Genomic DNA, 26,020 nt, shown 5'->3' with positions numbered 1-26,020 from the left:
AAGATAAAGTTTTAGAAATTGAACTGATCGTGAGTCTAAAGATGCTTGTTGTTCCTCCCCACTCTGCACAATGTTATGTTCACAAAAAAAAAGCAAAGGGACAAGTCAAACACTTTGCAAAAGAACACAGACATTTAAATTTAATAAATTATAAAATTAAAGATTCTAATTTGTATATACATTTTTAATATACAGGAAATGGCTATTTATTGCAATTTCTGTTAAGGTATATGTAAGTGAATGGAAGTCACATATAGATATTCAGATGAACATAGCTAATACTGTGCATTGTAGGTGAGTAAATAAGACATTAAATGCATTACATAATAAAATAAAACATAAAACCCTTTGAGTACTTGTAAAGCACCATTTATAGAATTCTCAAAATATCTGAAAGCATCTATGTAGATATTGTGAGACTCTAAATATTGAATGGATATGTTAATAGAAAAAGTGATGCATTCATACGCGATTACAGAAATTTTTAAAGGAATGTGGCTGGAGAAAAATGGAAGTAATTTGGAGCCAAAGGAAATGGAAAAAGAGAATTGGTTTGGGATTTATTTTTTTATTTTCATTTATTTATTTATTTATTATTTTTGTGAGGGGCTGACGCCTGGATTTTAAGTTTAGACAAATAGAAAAATTATTATTTGGAAAGTTGTGTACTTGTATGGTTGGATGTATCAGAAAGTGCATTGCTCAATGGGACTACATTGCTGTAGCTCTCAGATCAAGCAGTCTCTGCAGGAATATAACTTGATTTGCTTATAAATCTGCTTTCCTTAGTTTCTGAGGATTAAGTTAAATTAAAATATCTTCTGTGCTCATTATGTTTCTAAATGCAGTACCTGGGCAACAGCAAAATAGAAGGAGGCAAACTATGGTGATGCTTTTGCCCAATTACAGCGCTGTAGGAAAGATGAAACAATTGTCTAAAGTTCAACCGACCAGTAAGTGACCAAAATATTGCACAGCATGAAAAGGACTAAAGCTCAGCTAAGAGTGAGCCACCCCTCCACTGCCTTGTGTTGCTTTTTCTGAATTAGTAGAGCTCTGCTCTGGCTCTTTAGCAGGGTGGTGTGGTTCACCACCTTAGGAACCTGCTATCTTGAGGAACTTCTCAAAAACATCTTCTGAGATATGAAAACCATCTTGAAAAGCTTTCCTGGTATGAGAGACTTTTTTTCTTATATGGGAGGACTGTATGGAGAAGGTAGCTGGTGGCTGTGCACCACAAGGAGACAGGCCAAATAATAACTAGAAAACATATTCATTGGAATTTAAAATAATGAGAAATAAATCAAATGAAATCCTCCAAAAGGTGAGACTGGAAAATGGAGTAAGTCTTTTCGAAGTGTGGATGTCACTTGGCCATTGATGACCACTACACGGAGCCCAGATTTCTGTGAGCCTCCTCCAGCGTCACAAGTAGAACAAGTTCCATCTTGATTGGCAAAAACCACTTTTGGTTTGTTTGACTGAGAACTGACTCACTCTGGGGAAAGAGCGAAGCATCCCAGTTAAAAACAGGTTTCTGAACATTGAACCAGTTTTGCAAGATCAGCCAGTGATGTCCACGCTGCACGGGAGCTAATCCTCACGGGTCACCCTCGTGCTGGGGGCTCTGACATGCCCTGGGGTCACAGTCACTGTGCCAACAGCAATCCTGGCCTCTCTGTGGAACTGCTTGAAATGTCCAGAGCAGAACTGCCAAGTCCACTTGAAAGATTGAGTGGCTACAGCAGAGCAAGCCTTTCACCATGGTGTTTGCAGAAAGGTCACCTGAAGTTGCACCAAATAAATTTCCTTCATTATTTGCTAACTTAGAAGTCCTTTGGAGAGAACAGCCTATTTGTAAGGCAGTGTTTGAACTGTGGGCATTGCTCATGTGACATTTCTTCCTATGCCCTTCTTGGCTAAACCTATTCCAGATACCAAGGAAGAACATAAGCTATAAGATGAGGTATCTTGGGTTTCTGAAGGTAGGAGAAGTGGCTCTCCATCAAGACCCAGAAAGTAAAACAGGGAACCATCCCGGTGGCAAACTTCTACCAAATCCTGAACTAAGATGGAATCAGAGTGAGAAAATAAAGATTTATCAAGGAGTCTACAGCAAAGAAGAGCCCTCAGGGAGCCTGAGAAGGGACATGGAGAAGTCACAGAATATATCAGAAATAGGAAGGTAGGAGAGCTGAAGGGGCTAGTAGCCACCTACATACTCTGAGCCATAGACCCTCTCTGTCCTTAGGTTTAGTAATTTTTTTCCTGTAAGTTTATCACATGCTTAGATGTCCTTTTAGGCTACATAAAGTCTTGGGGGTGTGGTTTATTTTTACTGTCCTTAGACCTAAAAGCAGGATAATAACCTGAAGAGATGACTTTTTACGTTAATCAGATCTGTGCAAGGAAAATGTGGAAAGCAAGAAACACTCAGTATACCTACATGCTATGAGCCTCCATACAGCTTGTTTATCTCATGGCTAGATTTTTACGTGCAGCAGCTGGAATGGCGTTGATTTAGATACTTCTCCCTACCTTTAAATAGCACGTAAATAGCACCCTTTGGTGCTCATTACTACATTGCTCTGCTTTACACAGATGCAACGTGACCCCATACTGTCACTACAGCTACCATGTCTGTAGGCAGCTGCAAATCCCTCTGCCGAGGCTGCCGCTCACTGTGGATCAGTGCTGAGCTCATCTGTGCATCGTGCTTTGGTAGTGGCAGACACCCATGGAGCAGGGCTGGGGGCAAGCAAAGGTTCCTATATAGCACCCTTGGCCTGCAGGAAAATGCTGAGCGTCCCCCCAGCTGTACTCTGAGCCTGCTCTGCTCTTCTCTCTGCAACCCACTCGCTGCTCAATGCTGCTATGCTGTGGGGCTTTAATCTTACCTTTTAAAACCAAAACACATTACTTTTTGCATCACAGCATCCTTCCAAAAACTATTAGAGCAGGTTAGTGTAGACTAGGGACAGGAGATCTTGCCAAGCCAGCTCAGAAGGCCTAGGGGTGTCCATATGTCCCTGGTGCTTGTACTGTCTGCTGCTCTAACATCTGCTGACAGATTTGCTGCAGACCTGAGAGAGTCTCGGCCCAGGAGATGTTTCTTAGAGCTCTTGATTTTTATCAGTCCTGTCACACTGCCCATTCTTCGTGGTCTTCAGTATAGCACCCACCTGGACTGCTCCGAAACACTCATCCGGGTGTATCACCATGCTCCTCTGTAAGAAAGGCAAGTTGAGGTTGTCACAGCATCTCAACACATTCCTCCTCTACTTCGACTGGTATCTCCATAAATTATTTCTGTTAAATCAGGCTCCTGTCCTTCGAAGACTTCTGGCCACACAGCTCAGGCAGCGCGTTCGACATTCCAATGCTGCAAAGACTGCTTTTCCGTACGCTCCCTCCTTCTCTTTCCCAGTTGAATCAGCACTTCCTGCAGCAGGAATGGGGTAGCCTGCCGAGCCATGATGTTTGCGGGCCTCAGGCTGGCAGCAGGAAGCCGCATGTGGTTTCCTTTGCAAGACTTAGGAGCTCTTTGCCAGCAGCTGGGCCATATAAGAGCTTACATGTTGCTGGAAATTTAGCACCTATCCAACAATCATGTTATGATACAGGCTTATAACTGGCTCTGCTTTAAATGAAGAACAGCTCAGGCTAATGAGAAGGCTGGAGAATGAGATGTTCTTACACTCAGATTGAAATAATTGAAATAATTCTGGCACTGAATATTGGAAGGCAGGACCTTCCCGAAACTCCCAAACCTCAAACACAGATTGATCCTGAAACAAAAGAGCCAACCTGAAGTTGTCTCACGATCTCCGACCAGGCAAAATTACCTATGAAAACCATGGTGACCCTGAGGGGAGACAGAGTACTCAAAGGGCTGTCGGGTTACACATGCTTAAGTTTCTAGCAGACCTGGTACTGTAAGTAAGTGTGTCTGTATGTGTGTGTAAGTGCACAGTGAACAACTGCTCACTTTTGCACTGATAAAGCTGGCCTAAGCAAAGGAAGATAATACAAAACAATTTCTTCCAAAATAACCTTGCACTATGGGAGAAAAAAAATATAGTTTTCTTCACAGAGCACCAAAGAAAAGGCAATAAGAATCCAGTCATTTTTAAGTTAAACAGCACGTGGATAGAAAAAAAAATGGACCAAAAAAAAAGCACCAACCAAGATCACTGAGGCTGTTGCATTACAGGAGTTTAAAGACTATCAAAAAATAAGAATAGTTGTAAACCGAAAGACCAGGATGTTGTCAGTCCACATTGGCTGGATCTGCCCTGTCTCACACATATTCGACTGTTTAGAAGAATGCTTTGAATTTGTTTATGGAAATATGCAAACTACTGGTTGTCAATTTTTAATTTACACATAAATATATGGCTACAGAATTTTCTACGTATTTCCTGATGCAGACCTGGTTAAGAAAGCTACATAAGCACATGCCTAGCCATAGCCGCGCGAGCAACTCTACTGAAGGCAGCCCCACGTGGCCTGGCATGTCCTCACGCACCTTCCTGAAGCAGGGCCGAGTTAGTGCCCGGGAGCATCGCCGCAGAGCTGACCACCTGCTTGGCACTGGTAAGGGGACTTATTTCATCTTGGGACTGCTTTCCTCCATCCTAAATGTAATTCTCAGTACTATTCCCAAGCAGTTTTACACAGGCATAAAAGAATTAAAAGACCCCATAAACTAGAAACCTGCTAACCTGGCCAAGATATTACGGTTTGTTTGGATTCAGTGAAACGCTGTAATGATATTGCACTAATACTCTACCGTACCCTGTAAACCTAGCCATCAAAGTGTTTAGATTAGCACTTTTGAAACAATCTGTCATTCCCGTTTAGAGCAGACTTTAGAATTCGGCATTTCTGCCATAGCACCACTTTGATTTTCCCCATTTTTAGTCTCTATGACATGGGCAATACTTGACATTGGTACCATCTCTATAAGAGAAAAAAAATGTTGTTTGTGCCATATTTCCACTTTAGTTCATTTTTCTAAGAGTCTCTTTTTTCCTTTTCTCAGCAATCAGCTCCTGAATTCGTTGATTCCTTGTCCTTTCATAAGGTATTCTCCTCCGGTTAATGATGTTGTGCTGCGATACTTCATTATCCAACCCGTCAATCTTGTAGGGAACATCCACTGTGTTAATTTCTGGGTGCTCCTCAGTTGCATTAGAAGGAGGTGCACTTGTTTTGTAAATGAGAGGAGGACTGGTGGCAGCCCGTGTGGTGGAAACTCCCATGGGAGTGCTGAGGGTTGTCAGGAGCTCCTCCTCAATGACGTTATTCTTATTTACGTTAGAATCGGTTATGTTGTCTTCCTCTGTAATGTTGTTGTACATATTACAGGACTTGCAACACAGCTTATTGTAACCGGGAATCGAGCAGTAACGCGAGAGAACTTCCATGCGACAAAACATTGACTTGTCTCCTTGACAATGATCTTCTGCAAGAGAAAAAGGGAACAGATAAATAAAGAGCATCTTGACATTCATTAGAAAAAGAAACACAACCGAGGGCTGGCACAGGAAGAGGCTTTGATGCATAAAGTGGGATGGGAAACTGGCAAATGAGCCTCCTAGAAGTAGAAGCAGGCTTAATATTAAACCTAAAACTTAACTCACTTGACCGGATGCAAACCCTGATCTGAATTCTGCGCATCGGCCCCACGGGTACTACAGGCCTGACCAGCCCGATTTTTGGCTTTGCATTCAGCACGTGCTCCCCTGAAGACAGCGCAGTCACGACGACTTGTGTTCCTGCCATGGCCTGACGTCAAAACACGCTAATAGTGCTGTGTTCTTGCCAAATGCTACATTAAACCCCCAGAAAATCACCCAGGTTTATACTAAGAAGCCTCGTCTTTTCCGTTACTCCTTCTAAAGCAGTCTAACAGCGCCTAACCTCAGTCAGCCTTTATTTATATATATATAAAACCCCTGATCCTCAAGAAAGTCAAGCCTTATCTGTATGTGGACTGTGCAGCTCTCAGCATTTAATCCATTTTCCATTGGAGTGGTTATTTCTTTCAGTCTCTAGACTGAAAATGGTAGCATTGCGGGGACGTGCCTCTTGCTGGCAAAAAAAGTGGTGTATTTAGCATAAATCTTTTCTCCTCCTCCTCGAAGGGAGGCAGTATCCTTAGTAGGACAAACTCAAGTGGGACAGGACCAAGGCAGCCCAGTAATTCCTGGGGGACTCAGTGCAAAGGATTGATTTGGGGGTCATTGAGTGAAAAACTGCAATAAAAGGGAAAGAATGATAATCCATAGGCTTGAAGCTGTCAGTAGCCCTTATGACAATCTTTTTAATGCACTGCAATACTGGTATTATGCCAGATCCTGAGTTTGCTGAACTGTGTCTGGTAAAATATAAGGTATTAAAAGGGAACTGGCCACATTGTTTTATTTTCTGAGAAATATTAAATGACGTTTCATCAGAGATTACTAAGAGTGCTTGTGATTTCTGCTCAGAGATAGGTGGCGGATGAATGCCGAGGGGTTAGTAGTCTCCTTGGAGGGAGGTTCTCTAGCTTACGCACACGCTCTACAGCTTCCGTTCCTCAAAACAGAAGCGATGGAGCCAGGAACTGCAGTGAAGGAAAAATCTCAACACGCAGCCTTCACTGAAAGCAAGGTGGGTCAGAGAGCTGGAGAGGAGGCAAGAGCACTGAGGAGAAAGGTAGAAGACTGACTGGCACTTGGAATGATTTGACACACACAAAAAATCACTTCTGCCCACTTGCTGCCCTTACTAAATCTCCACCTACTCCCCTATGATAAAAGACATGTAACTCCAATTGCTCGCCTTTACTCAGAGCATACCTGCCTGCAGCCAGGATTCTCAAGTCAAAGTGTTACTGGAGCTCATATTTTGCCCTTCTGCTGGGAGCACTGACTTACGCTGTCAGCAGCCTCGCAGCAATGCAGAGAACCAGAGCAGATTCAGCAGCATTAAGTGAACTCAGAAAGCGTAGGTGTGACCTCTTCACTCATCCCCAGTTAACACTATAGGACATTGTAAGTGTTTAATTGGCAAACATATCAGTCTAAAATAAACTAATAGTTATTCATTCTAAAATAAACTAACAGTTATTGCTCTTGCTTTGAAATTCTAGTGCTGATTGATGAAGTTGAAAATACTTGTCATGCACTTTATTTATGCCTTATGCATTTGTTGCAGAAAAAGCAAGACACTGGTTCTTGTTCTCAAATGTGTCAATTCATTGTCATGGTTTCTAAATGCTAAAGTGAGATGCTGCCAGAAAAAAAAGCAACTACTTCCTCAGAACCTAGGAACAGTAACTGGGTTTTGGACAAGTTTTCAGACTAGCCTTTAAGAACTGGAAACTGTAGGTATCTGCATGCACAACGCTAACTGAAAGGACTGCACGTACCTATACCGCTCTGTATGTTCTTTACATACCATGTAGTGCCCCTCTGAACATTCTGCCTCGTGTTCCATTGCTTTAATGCAAGCTTCTCCAAACAGCTTGCAAAATTAATGTCAAGGGGTATCACATTCAAATGTAGTTTCAGCAAGGCAGATCTGCTCTTGGCTATGTAAGAATCCCTAAAAGTACCTTTAGAAAAATGCCTTTTTTCTATCAAAAATATGTAAAATCAAGCCTAAAAATATATGAGAATCAAACCGCATTATGTAATATGCTTAGTGACAGCTGATAAGTTATATAAATAAATCTTCAACTTTGTAATTTCTGAATGTCAGAATGAAATTTTTATCCTCTATGCAAACCAAAATATCCAGATTTGCTGAACTTTTATTTATTTTTACTTGCAGTATGCATGACAGACTAGAAGTATATCTTCAAAACATCAGTAAGAAAAAAATAAATCAGTTTCACAGTCACTTTGGTACACATTAGTCTCATAAAAAAATATTGAAAAGCAAACTGAATTGGCACATCTTTAATATTATGTTAAATACATACAAAACACTAATAAAATATCCCTGATAAACCAAAGTGCATATAGACATAGTGCACAATGCCCAGATACCTTATTGCACCATTCTCTATAGCCACCCATTTCTTGAAACATCACTAAACATTTGTCTATTTAAAGTTAACAGTCATGAATATATTTATACAGTTAAACACCGATTATTTTACATAACAGTATTCAGTGCCAGATATGTGTCTTTGCTTTTTCACCTTGTCATGTAAATTGTTAACAAGTTTCAGGAAATTATCATATTAACAGCAAAATTTAAATATGTGATCACATGATAATGACAAGTTTGAAGTGCTACACTGTTGAAGATCCAAAGATTCAAAAATGCCACCTTTCTAAAGAATATGATCAATGCAATAAGGTAGTAATTTGCTCTAAGACTGCTGTTTAAAAACTGATACGCTTATACTATTACTGAATGTCATAAACAGTTTTATGATTTGTGAACTCGAATCTTCAACGCAAACACGTAAGGTGAAGCAGCAATGCCAGTTAAAGGTCAGTAAGTCAGGTAACAATCTTGTCTTTACATAGACACGGATACGTACTGTGCAAATTAACCTTGGATTAAATTTACTGCCTTTTAATAGCTATCATTCAAGTAAAAACACTCCATATGAAGATTAACTCAAGGTACCAGTGTACTGTTTATATTTAAAGCTGGATCTGGTGAATTAATGCCATTTACATTTCAACATTAAGGCATTTTTCTAAAATTTTTCTTCTAAGCAAAAAAAGCAATAAAAATTGAGGTAATTCTGTAGTTGTTCACACTGTTATGTTTGCCAGTTGACACATCTATAGAGCACACACGCGCACGCACGCACACACACACAACCATACCAGGCAAGTCTGACATGCACATGGTGAAAAAAGACCAAAGATGTAATGAGTATAAATAGCTCTTGTTGAGCAGCTGGAGACATTGTAGTCAATGAAAATGTCATATTGCCTCAACCAAGTTAACAAAAACACCACCACCACACAACCGTCAGCATGGACATGTCTGTTCTGCTTCGTTTCTCGTTTCTATAGAAAAAGTACGCAAAACTGGCAAAAACTGTGTGAAGGGAAAAACAAATGCAGCTTTTCACAAGGAAAAATATTTCAAAACACCAACAGGAGTTTGGCGAGAGCGGACAGCGTAGTAGCAGCACTTAAAGTACCAACAGAAACGGAGCTCCTGGTGTCAGCGAGCCCTCCACAGCTTGCAAACACAAACATTAAGGTCAGGAATAAAAATGAGCAGCAAGGGCGAGTAAAGCAGCGTCACCAAAAAGGAAAATGGAATGAACAAGTTCTCTCATCCAACATACTCTGTCAGGAAACTGAAACTAGAGAGTTATGAGATTTAGGGCCTTTAGATAAAGGAGAACTTTAGCACTACAAGGTGTCATTATTGTGATGTGATCACATTCACAATAAGTTCTCAGTTTTGCTATCAAACTGAACATCATGAACCAGTAAGAGCCTTTTTTCACCATCACCAAGCCACAAGCAAACCGGTCCCAGCTCCCTTTCAGAGGACTGCAACATACTGTGGAGATCCAGCTTCACACATTCAACACTTCAAGATCTCCACCACCAGTGCTACACAAGCTCCAGAGAAGAAAGACACCGAGCACCAAGGCTGGTGTGAAAAAAAGATTCAGCCCAAGATTTAAACTTGGCAAAGTCAAGGGAATTTTCCGCATAGAGAGAGAAGAAGAGCAAAAGGCAAAGTCCACATTTGATGTGGCATGCATTTAAGGGCAAAGGCAGAGTTATAAATGGGTCTTTTACTTGAAGATATTTTCTGGATGGGGTAGTCTGGATCAGGTCTCGACAGCCATTGTATCATGTAGGTTTTCTTTGAAGGATCAGAAACGTTTCCTTGAATAGAGGAGAAAAAAAAGATATAATGCAATACACATTAACACTAATAGTTTACCTGTTAGAAGAGGATAAACTAAAAGAATGACCGGCCTTAGACGCTAAAGGAGCCCTGGGATTGTAACCTGGCCATGTAGGCGGTTTGCGGGAGGAGGCAGTTTGCTACAATTTGTGTCCTGCGCTTGACAGCCGACACTGAAGGCCGCATGAAGGCCAGTTTTCCGCAGTACTTCCCACAAGCAATGTTAACTATGTCCTGAGAAGCATCCAGCCATGTTTAGCTGCGCTGCTTCTTTTTAAACTTTTGTATTGGAGACCATAATGGACAGCTAGATTCTAATTAATTAGGAATCAAAAGTTATACTGACAAATACATCGGGAACAAATGAATCACTAAATAACAGGAATATGTAAAATGATCTCATGAGTAATACAAGAAAGGCTAAGAAGGACAAAGGCATGAGTGTCCTGGATTATGTAGGAATAAACTTATTATACCTTAAAGCATGGAGTTAAGTAACCCCTGAAGATAACTTGTGCTAAACAGAACGGAGGAGAAGCCCAGGAATGTCACTGGTGGTGCGTGAAACAGAGGCCTCTCTGCCCATGATGCCCTTGACTAGTCACGACCCACTTGCCCCCTCTTGCCAAGCCTGGCATTTCTCAGAGGTGCAAGGCTAGACTCAGGCAGTGCCTCCCTCCCGGGGATGCTGTCATCAGCCTGTGGCAAGCAGTGCTTCCCATCGTGAGTATGAAACAACCACATGCCCAGGAAGCCCAATGGCCACACAACAACAGCTTGAAACCTAGTCCAAGCTGAACTGGCAACCCAGACAAGCTTGCTGCATGAGCATAAGTTCAGTGAAGGCTTTCAAACAGAAGCAAGTAATATAGTATTTTCAGAGTAACATATGCTGGAATAGTTGAGTGCTTACTAGGACATGGAGGTAGCCTGCAAATCCTTACGCTCTCTGGTTTATCTTCTTTACAAAAGCCAGCAACGTTGTCCCTGGTCCGGCACAGAACCTGGCGATCCTGTGTGCCGTTGCCACAGCTGACAGAGCACTGGAAAGGATAAGCACCGGTTACACCCTGAGTCACCCTTTGCAAACGATGCTTGAGAAATTGTTTTTTAAATTTGAACCCACTGCACTTAATTTGAGCTTACATACTACATTATTTGAACCACCCCAGTACCTACAGTGTCCAGTCAAGAGGGAGCACCAGCAGTTGAAGTAGTATGCAAGGATCTGTGAAACACTCCTGAAAAAAAACTTATGCTCTGACCATATGGCAACAACTGTAAATGTGAAGCATCTATTCACAGTGTGCTCCTAGGACTGCATTGGTTGTGATAACTCTTAATTCCAGTGAGGGTGAAAATTGATTACTCTTACTTGCATGGCACAGCTCTAAAATGAAATATTGTATCTATAAATACAGCCACTGTTTTTTTAAAAAAAATTCATGGAGAAATGCTGAGATGAACTGGAAAGATCCCATGTATCAAAATAATATAATGTTGCAATATTCTACTCACATTTCTTGCCATTAGATGACTGCAAAGCATTGCACGTACGAATACAGGGAGCTTCTTATTGCTCTGGTAAGTACTTCAGCAAGAAAAAGTCTGCGCACTGTGTCATTATATTTTTTTCTCACATTCCAAGAGCTAAGGATGAAAAGCTTAAAATGCCCACCTCCCAACACAATCAGGACCACTGAGTCCTGTTTTGCCCACAGCAAAGATAAACAAAAAGAGAAGTTGCTCCACGACTAGGTGTCCTGTGTTTCCCTAGGAAACTAAGTGAGAAACTCCTTTGGCTTATGCCACCGTATCAGACTCAGCAGTTACATCTGCTGAGGGTTTTTAGGTTGAAGATGCTCACAACTTTCATTTCCACGGTTGGTGCCTATTTGCAGTATCTGAAGACTTCTTCAATTGAAAGAAAATAAAATAGTGACAGAAGAATTAATTGCCTTTCCCTCAGCTTATGTCAACAGTTAAAAGACTTTGAACAGAATAAAGAACGTGTAGAGGTCATCTTTCCTGCAGCTGACAAACAAATTAGGATAGAGCTGGCTCGTAGGATCTGGATCATCCAGCATCAGTGCAGGCTGGCTTCATTGGGTGTTTCAGTACCATCACCTCTCCATCTAATTTACTTTCTGTGGAATAAGTACTAGCAGAAACACTACACCCTCTGTTTGGAAATCAGTTTATCCAGCTAGTGCATTTGAATAGACAGCACAGAACAAACTCTCCAAGATCTGCTTCCCTCCTTTAAAAGAAATTATTTGCTTGAAGCCTCCAGAAGACAACTGACCTGTGACCAGGGTCCTAATCTCCATTGTGCTGGACAAAGCTCCCGGTTGCAAGGCCTCCGGCCTTCCGGACGATCGTTGTTGCAGTACTTGGTGTGAACAGACCGATTGGTGTTATCGTGCAGGGGCTGGATACATCGGACAGATCGCACCTGGTAACCTGTCTTCCCACAAGTCTTGCTGCAAGGTTCCCATTCTCCTGTAACCCAGCTGGGTTGGTGAAAAGAGAATATTTGCTGGGTTAAGTAAATTTGTTAAGTAATGAGATGAGTTCAAACTGCCCATTGAACTGTAACTCTTAAACATCAAGTTTAGTAGGGTGGTGATATTGGCTCTGATCTCAGAAAAGAAGAAGAAACAAAAACAACCAATTCATTCTAAGGAGACTAATTAACCATGTCACTGAAAATCAACAGTAAGACCCAGAACTTTATACTGATTTGTTCATCAATTAACCTCTCTAAAAAGATTTGTTCTTTTAAGTTGTTACATACATGTACCAAACAGCACAGTCCACTCTAGAAGGACGATGCCACGTGGTTCTTAGATGCCCTGCTAGCACATCTGACCACTATAATTAGGATTGATTTATAATTCTTTTATACCACAGTCAAAACTATTTAACAGAAAATTGTATTAGATCCATTTACTAATTGAAAACCATCATCTTTTATTTAATGTTATGTCAGTTTGGGCTGTAAAGTACTTGAAAAAAACTCCTATAAGAGGAAATTTTGCTTTTTTATGTGAAAGAAGCCTATGTGTTCTCAGACTAATTATAAATGACCCCCTTCACTAAGTCTGAAGATGCATTAATTCTATTTGTTTGAGCTGAAAGGAATGTGTGTTGCTGCACACTTACGTAACATTAAACATCACATTATTTTCGTCTTTCTTTCTGTCACTCAAAATGCATTTTTCCAAACACGAATTTAAAAACAATTTATTCTTAACATAGAATGGTGTTGCAGATCTTTAGGAAGGAAGAGGGAGGAAGCAATAAAAACCCCTCAGACAGTCAATTCTTTGAACACACCCAATACAAGATTTCAGCCTTGTAGGACTAACATTTTGGTTGAGGGGACTGAATCATCATTTAAAAATATCAGTCCTTACACTAGATCCAGTTTGTCAGAGCCTTTTTTTTTTTTTTTTTTTTTTTTTTTTGCCATAATGGCGCCTGGTAGAATATTTCTTCATCTTTAATATTATGCATGTAATCCACGGGCTGGATCCCTAGCCATGCAAAGCACCTGCAAACACCCAGCTACACCGCTGGGGATGTCTGTGCTCAGCTCAGGTAAATGAGGGTCCTCAGCATCATCAAGGTTTTGCTTTGTGGGAGGCAAAGTTTCACAGAAAACCAGAAGATCTGAGTTCTTAATGTGTAAATCAATTTGGACCCTGGAAAATCTTATCTATGGTTTACAATGTGACATAGATGAAAACTTTCCTGATCATCAAAACTACCTTGAGAATTACAGCTGTAAGGACAGGCAGGGACAAGAGGAAATATATGAAAACTACAGAAAGCTTGGCTATAATCAAGTAAGTGGAGATATACAGCAGTCTATAAATATTTACCGAATGCAGAGACCTGCAAGAGGGCAGTATTGTTTAATGGAAATAGGATTCATGGGCTAAATTTAAGGAAAAAAATATACATAGTCTGAAGAAATATCCTGATTTTGTAGTGATTCTCCTAAAGTACTCCTAGAAATCCAGTTTCTAGATATATTCAAGAAATAACATAGGCACAAGAAAATGCACTAAAGTCCCAAGTTAAGCAAAAGTAGAGTGGTAATTCATACAACTCTGTCTTTGTAATCTATCTGAAGTTATAAAGCTGCAGAGGAAGGCGAGAGCTGTGCAGCACAAAGCCATGGGTGCTAAGGCAATCTCTGAGACAAAGGCAAGTTTTTTTTTTCCATTAACAGTGAAGCAGCAGCACATTAGTGTTGTTCTGCGTGTTGCAAAGCTTCATGAAATCCCTAAAATAATTGCCTCTCCTGTGAACAAGGACAAAATGCTCAGATGACATTCTGTGGAAACAGAGACAACCAAAAAATTCAGGAATCCAAGCACAATTTAGGATCCAACTGAGTCTTTGTGACACCTGGGTCCAATTATATTTGTAGCTGAAAGAAGAATACAGTCCTTTCCAGAGAGGATGAGATATGATCGTTAAGTCATTACCTTGGTGCCAATAAGTAAATGTTAAACTCTGACCCAGGCCAAGTTTATGGGGCATAGTTTCTTGACTTTTCTCTCTTTCAAATCTTTTGTGAAAGGAAGTTAGGAAATACTGTGTGGTATGCTCTACTTATTCGCTTCCTTCCTGGAATCTAGACTTGGTTCCCAGAAAGAAAAGCTGAGCTCAACCTACTCCTTTCTTGTTGCAGCAGCAACTGGGGGAAGAAGTGAGTCCTACAAGTGGGTTAACTAACCTACAGGGTTAATCTGCCATCAGTCAAAAAAGCATCTGTAAAATGTGAATAAAAATGTCCATAACTTACTATGTATATCAAAGATACAGGTACTAAAGGCTTAGTGTGCTGTGCGAGGACAGCCAGAGAAATCAAACAGGCCAGATATTTTTCCCAATTTTTACATTTCCAAAAAACATGCTGTAAATTCCAGCAGGATTTGGATTTGACAGAATGTATGACACTGGTTTTCATATGTAGCACTCCGTAAATTTGTTCGTACGTGGTTAATTCACACTGTGTAAAATCGACTGGTATAAATTGAATTTATGTCTACTTTTTATTACCTCAAGATGGGCTGAACACAAATGTTTGGATCAAGACAGCACTTCTTTTCAAATCCAACTTATGTCAGAAGTAATAGAAACCAGCAGTCCCTGCAATAGTATTTCTCCAAGTAGAATGTAACTAGTAGTAACACATCCTCACGTTACCAGGTTTCTAACGATGTAAAGAGGTATTTCAGAGCCCTACATTCAAGCAGCTGCCATGTATCAAGGTGCAAAAGCAGAGATAAAGCTTAAGTCACCCTCTTTCAGCTGACAAGTGCTAGCTGGGTAACACTGATCACAGCTGCCTGAGAGCACAGCTGGCGGCAGTAATGCTTACATGGGCTGGGAGCACTCCTGGAGGTTGCACACTCTGCGAATGGGCTTCGGCTTCTGGATCAGCTCGCAGTAATTCCGATGAACCATCTTGTGGTCTGCCTTCCTCCGGCAGCCGTATTTTGTGAACTGATAGCCTGAAGAAAGAAACTCCTCTTATTTTCAGATGAGACAGGTCTTATACAGGACTCAAGTTTCAAACTGCATATGCACTGCCCGAGGTCGCAGCTGGAGCTGCAGGTGAACACGCTATGCAAAGGCCTGTAAACTGCACCGAATGGACACTTATTCACATGGATTCAGCACACAGGGTTGCTCATCCCCTCATTTATCACCGCAGGCTATAATCAAAAGAAAAGCAACCATTAGGATTTCAAAAACATTCTGTAAATCTGCTGAGCTGCACTGAGGGGGCTAAAGCCTGCGTGTCATTCTGGAGAGCAGTAGCAAGGCGCATCAGGGTATGTAAAAGGCCCCCAAATCAGGGGTTTTCACATAGCAAAGTCCGTATCACAGGTTGCAAAAGATGCAGTAAGGACCTGTCCCAGGTATGCCCTGATGTTGACATTCTTGCATTTCAGAAGCCCTTGTCCAAATTTTCCACACTGGTACAATTGGTACAGTTTTTCAGTTCAAAAAGCATAAATGGGAAATGAGCCATATCAGATCTGCCCAAAGAGTCATTCTAGTCAGCTTTTTAACTCTATATGTTATTTACTTATTTATTTTTCAAGAACTTAAAACTACACCTGGTCTCACTAATGTCTTAGGGTACATGATGTTCACTTTTTCAGTTTTCCCTTAATCAATTTTTAACGCATTGCTCTTCTGTTTTTACCTCCTCCACAAGGCTTTGAGCACTGGGACCATTTTTTCAGAGCCCATTCATGTGATACCAAGTCCTCTTCCAAAACATTATTGTTATCTACATTCAAGGAATCTTCGTGGATCATGTACTTGTAAGTCAGAGAGATCTTGGCACTACCATGAGGAATCACCTAGAAAGCAAAACAGACATAGAAAAAAAAAAGATTTGAAAGACTGATATCAGTAATTATACGAGATGATGTGAAACAGCAATCATAATAGCTCAGATAAAAAAACATCCCCAGAGGGATTTAAACATTTTAGCTGCACTCAACACATTTTTTTCCCTTCCGAAAAAGTATCTCTAGCTTTGTGACACAGAGTTTCTAAACTGCATATTAAGAAAAACTGTTGTTGATTTAGACTGATTTTTCTTGCCAGCATTGGACTGACTTCACGATACTAAATTTTTTCCACATTCCATCATAAAAGCAGGAAATGTTATACTAAAATGATAATGGGTAGTTCACTTAAAAAAGAAAAAAAGCAAATTCAAATATTAATCAAATGTTAACTGAAAGAAGTGAAGAGAATGTCTTTTATTTCTGGTATAAATATTCTTTTGATAATCCTGGGAACTCTATGGAACTTGTTATTTAATAAAGATATAAAAATAAACTATTCAGAAAGAGATTTTACAATCACACTGCAGTAAGACACATGCAAGAAAACATAACTCGTTGTCACAAATTATAAGATCTTGGACCTTTGAAAACATCATTTTTATTCTTCCTTTGATTTTCAGCTGCTGTAGATCAACAGATTAAAGCTGCTTTCAGAGGGATTCTGAATCATTCTAGTCCTGCTAGTTCTAGTCTACCATTTGCTGTTGGCAATGAAAAATTAATACATTTGCAAGGATTTCTGAACTCTGTTACTGGCTGTGCCCTAACAGCATGAGCCTGGAAGCATAAGGATCTGGTATCTGGCTTTTCAGGATACATTTTCCAAACATAGGAGGGAGGAGGAGTTATTAAATCTATCTGATATGAACCACTTCAACTCTTTTTTTTTGTTATTTTGTTTTACACTAATGCTCACATCTCACTGGGATAAGCAGGTTGCTTTACACAACTTGCTAGACCATCCGCAGAAAACGATCAGGAAAGTTGGTTGCTCAACACACAACCCCGAGTTACAACAATTCTTGTACACAGCAATAAATGAGGAGAAAGGAATTGAAATACATCTTCTATTATCGTATAACCGAAGCAGATGTCTTCCTGCAATTCACTAGAGAAATCTAAAATACATTATAGCCCATTACGACCCCGCGCTCCATGGAAGACGGTTCTCGTTTGACTTACCAGAATAACTATGCCGTTACGCAAGGGCCCCATGGTCTGCACGGTTTCTCTATCGTCGTCATTCCGATATTCCCACTCCACACCCATGTCAATAAATACTTTAGAGTCTGGCACGTAGTTGTCTTCGCTTAAAATGAATTTTCCTGTTTCACGATTTTTAATTGCTAGAAAAAACATAAGAAATGTGAATGCGAGAGGTTCGCTTCCCATCCCTAGTTTCGTTCTGCTCCTGCCCCAGCGGCAGAAGAGGCCAAACCGAGCAGCGAGCGTTTTCCCTCTGCTCGCTCACCGGTTGGAAAGGCTCTTTCAGGTGCTGCACCGGCCCGCCAGCGCTTTCCTGCTTGGCTCCACGGACATCAATCCCTTTTTTTTGTTATTATTATTATTATTTTTCATAGCCTGCCCCGCTGTACGATTGCGCGTGCCTCTCCGTCGGCTCCCTGCCAACCACCTCCGCGCGCCCCGGCCAGCTCCGATGGCGGCCGAGAGGCGGCGGGAGGCCCCGCGGCGGCTCCGCTCCGCCGCGCTCGACGGGGCGGCTCGGGGGCTCTCGCCGCCCCGCGAGCGGGGGAGCGATGCGGGGAGGCGGCAGTGAAGGGCGCCGGGGAAGCGTCGCCGGCAGGACGGGACGTCTGAACGGCTCACGGTAGGATTAGCGGGCCGCTCGCTGCCGCTCTGCTCCCCGTGACCAACGGCCTACGAGACACCGCTTCTCACCGACCGCGCGGCACGGCGACGAGCGGGTTTCAACTACTCTCCAAGCTGCGCGACGGATTCGACAGCCTGGCAATCAGCGCGCTTGGAAACGGGGCAGAAGCTGCGACGGCGTCAGTGCTCCCGCCGCCCTTCGCACGCAGCCGGGCGGTGACCGAGCACGGGAAGCACGTCGCTGAGACACGCACGGGACGACACCGCCAGCGTCGTCGCAGCCCGCCACCGAACTCGGCACCTCTCCCGGCAGCTTTCGCACGTGCACGTGCCGATCCAGGGATCTTCTTACTACGACCCCAGGGAACACAGCACCGGGAAATCAAATTGCCGAGCGCGTTTCCTAATTTAACGCACTTAAAGGAGGTATGTGGTGTGGGAGGATAATGGCTAAACAAATGCACAAACACGGCTCCAGAGGCTCCAGAGACAAAGATAAACAGCAAAAAAATTATTCCGACTGATTTTTTTTCCTATTTGTTACATACTTACCGAGATTATGGCTGGTGGCGTCTGTTTCCTGTATAAGTAAGTGTCTTGCACCAACAGGAATTTCAAACATCTTAACGTGACCTTTATTGCAGTATTTAAAAAGACAGTAATTCGTTAGTATGCCACAAACAGGAAGAGTCTGTCTTAGGCTTTTAAATAGATTTTATCTTCTAAAACCAGAGTATTTGGAAGCAAGCTGAACCTAATCCGGCATCATTCTCATCCACGTCTCTGTGCCAGGTGACAGAAGGCAACAGGGACAAAGGGCTTCGAATAATAATAATAATAATAATAATAAAAAAACTTAAGTGTCATACACAAACTGACTTAGTTCCAGATTAAAACTGTTCATTACTAAGTGCTTCGCGTGCCATACCGCAGATCCCTCGCAGAGACCACGCAGGCTCGGGTCTGACACTGAGTGACGACGAAATATTCTTGCAGCATTTCCGTGACTCGGACTGAGCAGCTCAACAACCTCAGCCGCACAGAGCAGTGCACAGCTGCCCACCGGGGAGAGGATAATCCCCGCCGAGCCCTCCTCTACGCGCATGCAAGCCCTGATTTCAGCGGCCTCCTTGGTTACCAGGCAAATGTCTTACTTTCATACTTTCAGACTCTAGTCATGTCTCAAAGTAAAGTCCTGAGAGTTTATTAGAATCAGTGATGCCGGAAATTATTTGTGATTGCTCAGATACTTTTCATGAAAATGAAGACATCAGAAGAGAGCAAACAAAATACCCTGAACTCCCCAGAACAAAACACCCTGAATGCACTGACCTTGTTTTTTTGGTACCCTTGAAAACGTTCCTTTCACCACTTTGCAGTGGGAATTATCTCCTCCACAAACACCACATTTATCTTCCTGCTTTGTGGAACCTATGACCCTATCACACCCAACTTTCTGTGTGCAAAAGAGAAAAACAGGCATTCTTACTTATCCAAGCTTCAACTCAAATGAGCCTTCACTTCAGATATTGAAAACCAGATTTCTGCATTAGCAAAAAACGAAAACAACCCTCCCAAATTGTTGTATTTTACTGGAAGAGCAGCATCTAAACAGATTTTAATACTTTTATTTCCAGTTCCTTTAATAACTGTCAATTAGGTGACTGTATTTTGATATTATGTTTCTAAGTGGTCCTCATACTGAAGGAAAGCAGTCGCATTAAGGAAAAGCTCTTAAGCCTGAGCTTATCTTCAAGCAGATGTTTAAATTCCAGGAGAATCAGAGCATCTATGAGGGGTTAAGAACCTTCACAAGTGGTTTGCTGAATCAGAGCCTCTAATTCTGTTGAAAGATGACCTGCGGTAGATCCCAGCTTAGAGGAACTGTCATTGATTTTTTTAAAAATAGCTTGATCAAATACAGAGAGAATGCACATCGGCCGTATCTTCATCTCACTTTCCTTGAAAGCTGCTGCACGTTTGTATTTCGTTGTACATTCCACCCCCGCTAAACCTTACGCAGGAAAAGCTTTCACAGAAAGGTAATTGTAATAGTTCATCTTAAAATATTGCATTAAGAATTATTTGTGTAGGTAGATGCTGTTGGAATTGAGGCACGTGCAATTTGTGAGCAACTGTGAACATCACACACAATACTGTGACAATAATCCCAATGAAATCTCAAAATGCCCAAAGTGTTATTATACCTACTTAAATATTCATTCTTGTAGAGGAATACTTCAGCTACCATTTTAATTGTTTCCACAATACTAACAAGCCATTAAAACTTATGATGCTTACCAAGCAGTCTCCCCGCACACAGATGCTGTAAGGGTCTTTGTAGGAGCAGCGAGTCCCATCATGTACCATCCTTTTCATGTATACGATATCACCCGTTTCTTTGGATTCACAGTACAGGTGACACCTTTCTTTAGCTGGAAAATAAAATAACCCCAATTTTGTGTTCTCAGCTCTTAGTTTACTTGCTGACTTTGCGAACAGCACTTTAAATGGAAACAATATCAACTCTCTCCTCTTTCTTTCACACACCACAGAGCATAACACAGTACCCACTAAATCATCGATAATTATCCCCTTTCAAAGGTTATGTGATCATCTGGAAACTGCTGAAACGGAAAGGACCCAAGGGTCATCATTAGGAGACAGTCTTGGCAATAGCAGCTCATTTATTCCCATTGGGACCCCCACTTAATCCCATGCTGGACTACATAATCTGCCAGAGGTTTGGCAATCTGAAACTTGACCGCCTCTGGGAGATGGAGGTTTCTGCATCAATTTCTCCCACACTCTACTTAAATCCAAAAGAGCAAAAATAATTTTGCAATAAAAGCAGCTGTTCTACATTGTAAGTGAAACTGGCTTTGAAAATGTCTTCAGAGACAACTGGGCCACACCATTTCCTCCTAAATAAGAAAGTAATTCTCCTTCACTGTTACGCTTGTATTCATCATGGCATAAATCACTGAAAAAGATGAGATGTCAGAGAGACTCAGAAAAAACTATTTTCTACTCCTAATACACATACAAACAGCCAGACAAATGCATCTCTTTCTCCTAACCTGTTCCAAGGAGTAAAGAACAAATAACAAAGTTGAAAGGACTAATTACTTGTTGCACAAAATTATATCCCACCACTGTATTCCACTTTACCCGTATCTCTTGCTTTCTCCAACCCCATAATTAGATTCACTATGCTTTCTTGTCAGTGAACAGCAGATGGCCTTTCTGTTAGATAGAACAAATAAAGATCCTGCTATTTTAACGTGATTGAAATTTAGGACATTTTTCCCACCATTAAAAAAAAAAAAAAAAAAAAAAAAAAAAAACTTCCCATTTTAGCAGTTCAATTAAAATAAATCTTCACAGGCCCTTTGCATTCTTCCTTCCATATAGTTCCATGGCCTCTGCCCCCTATTAATAAACTTCTCGTTATTGCTGCTGTCATCTTCATGGCCACTGAGTATTGGTACATCAGAGATCTTTGTTCCTGCTGCTGAACAATGCAGATATGTTACGCTAAAAACGTAGCGTCTGGACCATTAAAGCAGGTACTTTATTCTTCTTGTGTAGATTCTTAATAGAGAAATATTAAAATCACAATAATCTCAGACTTATATCTGTAATCTCAGATTTATCTATGCTAAAAACATTAGATTATGCACAAGACCCCTTGTCCAAGGCTTTATTTTAGAGAGACAATTCCCTTTTCATTGCCCCACAAGAACAGTAAAGTTGCAATTTCCATTAATTTGGATCCTGTTAACTGCAAGGAATGATCTCCTTTCTATTCCCTGGTGCCTGGCACAGCAGGGGGCAGGGAGCACGGATGTGAGCAGTCTGCCTGTGCGTTCCCTTATCCGCTTCCTCCTCCTTTTTCTGAGGACAGCAGCCGATAGCCAAGGTCACACTCCACGCTGCCGCGGCAGACACGCGGCACAGGGCCGAGAGCCCAGCAGAGGCTGCGAGAGGGGATCTCGGGAGCTCTGGACCTGGGTGCGCCCCGCCGTGCTCAGGAACACATCGGGCTGCACCCCGGGTCTGTGGCAGCTCCCCAGGCACGTTCCCCTCCTCGTCCCCAGCACAGGCACAAAGCGTCAGAGGCAGGCCGAAGAGAGACAAAGACGTGTCCAGCTGAGCTGCATGTCAACTGTAAGGATTTATGTCACTTCTGAGTCATTATTGTACTATCTGCACAAAGTAAGTCATTGACGTGCCTTATCTTTACAAAAGGCACCTTTAAATATATAACACTTTTAATATAAACCTTCCTCTGGCCTTGTCTTCATATAAAAGCTGCCACATTTAATAATGCCACATAGGCAAATGTAACTCTTACAAGGGTGGCTGTGGTTTATATCATAGTCATACAGAAAACGAGCAATGCCCAGTGATCAGACATCAGTGAGTTGATATACGACCCAAAAGCCATTGAAGCTGATGGAAAAATATCTGATTTATTTCAGCAATCTTTGCAGCAGACTATTCCAAATGCTAAACCAGAAGCAAAGGCCTGTGGGTCACAGTGTTCTTCCCCTCTCCTTGGGCCAGGAAAGCTATTTCATGAAATGAAGCCATGAAGCTGCATTTGCCCCTCTGAAAGTCTCAGATTGCACAAGACGCAATGAAAATAAAAAGGCAATAAGGCAACCCTGAGAACTGTGTAGGAAAAAATTCAGACAAATTAATTACAAGGAATTTGCCATTGACTTCTGGTGGAGTGTCCTCTCACTGGAATGCAACACAATTCACCCGAAGTGAACTTTCCCCTCTCTGAGAACTGAGTTTGGTTGAGGACCGCTCAGTACCCGGGCACAGCTCAGAACCCAGGTACCTGCTACCTGCCCTTTGCCATGCCAACACTGACCTGGAGGACCCATCGCTCAAATTAACTGATTAGATTTAACAACGGTGAGCAGCTCCACTGCTTGTCATCCAAGATCACTGCCATCAGTCCTTTTGTTTGTTAAAGCTCTCCTCAGCACTTTTGCAACACAAAATGGCAATGACATGACAACAGTCTTCATGTCCCATATCAATTAGCTGCTATTGTTGACAGTTAAAGCAGAGAAGTTAAGAATAAAATAAGTGTTTTTGTTCTAAGAGTTGATTTCTGCCAAGATGTCCAGAACATCAGAATGACCCTGCTGGTTGAGAACTAACACTTATCCAGACCAATATCCTGTCTGTGACAGTGCCTGACAGTGCTTGCAGAAGGACATAAAACAGAACAAACACTGTGCTACTTCCCGTACTACATTCTCTAAATTTCTTGTAAAATGCAACTCAAGGACTTCCTAAGTCATGGTTATATATTGGTGTTTAATAGCTCTGGATGGATTATAGACCTTTTAAGGATTTCTCTAAATCACTTTTTAAGCTTCTGGCATCTAAACCATCCTGTGGCAATGAATTCCAGTTTAATTATATGCTATGTGGAAAAGTACTTCCTCTTATTTGTTTTAAATCTGCCACCTGAAAATGTTATTTAATGTTCCTAGGCTTGTGTTATGAAAAACAGTGAATAAATTGTTCCTTATTCAGTTTCATGTTACTCACATTTCTGTAACTCTCTATCTTTTTGATCTAAATCATTACCTTTCTAAACTGCAAAGTCCTAGTCTATCTAAACTCTCCTGCTTATCTTTGTCTATTTATTTATTATTATTTATCCCACTGCCCCTCTTTATTATTATTACCTGGAATAATTTTTTATTCAGAGCAAATTTTGTCACCTCCCTGTTTGCTTCCTTTCTCAGATCACTGCTAAACATGCTCAAAGGCACTCATCCCGGCACAGCTCCTTGCAGGACACAGACGTCTCCTAACAACTCAGTTTAAGAGCATTTATTGGGGAACAGGGCGCAAAGCTTTTAGAGGATCCAAGTATATTAGATGAATTGGATCACTCTCATGTAGATCCTCACTGATCCCTTCAAAGAACTCTTAACAGATGTGAAGCACGATTTCCTAAAAATAATTTGATCCTGCCTTGTATAATTTTCACACATGTATCTACTGATTTTATTTTTCTTCACATTTTCTATTAGTTTCCCACTATAACAGTAGGACATACTGGTCTGCACCTCCTTATTTGCTCTCTGATGCATTCCGATAAAGGAAACTTGGCTTATGGTGCCCATGGCTATATAACGCATTATTAGTTCCCAGCTCCAGGCCCAGAGCTCTCAGGCTGGAGCTAACCTCACCAAAATATGCTTAAGATGGGAAGAGGGACTACTCACCATCAACATGTTCATAGGGGAGCCAGTGGTGTTTTGTATTCTGATATTCAAAGTAAGGATCCCACTGTCTGCATTGCTCCTCTCTGAAATCCTCAAAGTCCTTAGGACAATCCCGAGTGTTGCAAAGCTGAAACTCATAGCTCGGCCCCACACATGTGCGGCCTCCGTTGGCTGGGCTGGAGAGAGGAAAAAAAGTGATAGTTAGTTATGCCATTCATTTATGAAACAAGCACTTATTACATCTTTTCTGGCGTAATTTAAATTCCATTCAGGCACTAGACAAAGCCAGTCAAATATTTCTGGTACTTCTTCCCCACATTTTATTAGGACTTGATCTAGTCTAATCACTGCCCTGATATTTGTTTTCTGTTGAAACAGATAGTCTAGGAGGCATTTTGGAAAGGTTTCTCTCAGTCTTTACTATACACCATTACAGCTGGGGTAAAATATGAGATTGTTCTAAAAACCTGCTGTTACTGTCTCATGAAGCAATTTCTGCAAGTAGAGCCTCAAAGGACTTGATATAGGCAAGAAAAGCCATTTTCTTGGTGCAGACCAGGAAAGGAAAGCACAAGCAAATGAAGCCACTCATTCACATCCACCACTTAAGCCAGCAGCAAATCCAGAAATAGAGCACAGATTAGTGCTCCCTCCTCCAGACACAAGTGCACTCCAAGCTGGCACTATGTTATCTGGCAACACAGAGCTGAAGAGGCATATCTGGGTTTGCACCTTCTTCCAGAAAACACAGAAAACATTTTAAATAGTACATTAGGCCTTTCTTACGTGAAAACAGAATTTTACAACTAAAACGGAGTCCACAATTATAAAGGTCACTTTCATGTTGCCAGTGTGATAAAGGCTGAAATTAGAACGGGTACATTTTTCTTGACAAAACAGCTTTCCATCAGAAAATGCAGTCTCACTAAAACAGTATTTTTTTTAATCAACTATAAGATGATTTTCAACACTGAAGTCAAGTCCAATCACATTATCAGCACAAAGTGAGAAGTCAATGTTAAAAATTCTGTCTGTCTGGTAAAAGCATTTAATTCTGATTACTGTTTCAGTTCCTGTTGTTATGATCTTGACATTTTATGATATAGCAATAAGATACAAAAGCAATAATTACATATTTAATAATATGTATATTAGGTCAGATTTCACAAGCACCATCTATGTCCTTTAGCATCCTTTATTGCACTAGTACTTATTGCACTGCTAACTAGTATGTTAGCAATGACTCAAGCAATTCATTCACTCCACATTGGATAAACACAGGAGTGTAAGTATATACTCACTGTGGATTGTCACACTGCCGTGTCCGGTACTTCACCCCTATGCCACAGGTGCGAGAACAAGAGCCAAACTTACTCCATGCCCCCCAGTGTCCATCTTGTTTCAAGATATCTGGTGTTAACCAGATGCAGTGACCTTTGAAGCAATGCTAAAAGAGAAAATCGGGCAGATGACAAAATGATTAGATGGTTAAATTATACCATATGAGAAGCTGAGGTACAATACATTTCAATTGTAGGCACAATTTCTGGAATTTGTTTACCTCTCCAGAAGAAAGCATTGGGACAAACAGTCATGAACTGTCAAACTATGCCCATCATTTCAAACTCAATCAGACTTAGTATAGTTAAAAAT

The 26,020-nt window shown here is 41.3% G+C and overlaps 1 protein-coding gene across 1 annotated transcript in view; it reads right to left on the bottom strand.

The window, feature by feature from the left end:
• Positions 1–205: 205 nt before the first annotated feature.
• ADAMTS2 (ADAM metallopeptidase with thrombospondin type 1 motif 2) overlaps positions 206–26,020 on the bottom strand; it is a 186,621-nt gene continuing 160,806 nt past the window's right edge. The window contains exons 11-22 of the mRNA XM_062587339.1: positions 25,669–25,814; positions 24,368–24,543; positions 20,406–20,539; positions 19,437–19,560; positions 18,657–18,737; positions 17,457–17,620; positions 16,121–16,280; positions 15,287–15,419; positions 12,194–12,401; positions 10,802–10,931; positions 9,777–9,866; positions 206–5,467 (exon numbers count right to left, since the gene is read on the bottom strand). Coding sequence (XP_062443323.1) covers positions 5,004–5,467; positions 9,777–9,866; positions 10,802–10,931; positions 12,194–12,401; positions 15,287–15,419; positions 16,121–16,280; positions 17,457–17,620; positions 18,657–18,737; positions 19,437–19,560; positions 20,406–20,539; positions 24,368–24,543; positions 25,669–25,814 — 2,010 coding nt within the window. The 3' untranslated portion in view covers positions 206–5,003. The remainder of the gene's footprint in view (positions 5,468–9,776; positions 9,867–10,801; positions 10,932–12,193; positions 12,402–15,286; positions 15,420–16,120; positions 16,281–17,456; positions 17,621–18,656; positions 18,738–19,436; positions 19,561–20,405; positions 20,540–24,367; positions 24,544–25,668; positions 25,815–26,020) is intronic.

This window comes from Rhea pennata, chromosome 14 (genome assembly GCF_028389875.1).
Source record: "Rhea pennata isolate bPtePen1 chromosome 14, bPtePen1.pri, whole genome shotgun sequence".
In the NCBI taxonomy this organism is placed as follows: Eukaryota; Metazoa; Chordata; class Aves; order Rheiformes; family Rheidae; genus Rhea; species Rhea pennata.
The sequence above is the reverse complement of the archived record's forward strand: the minus strand, read 5'-3'. Positions and strand labels throughout refer to the sequence as shown.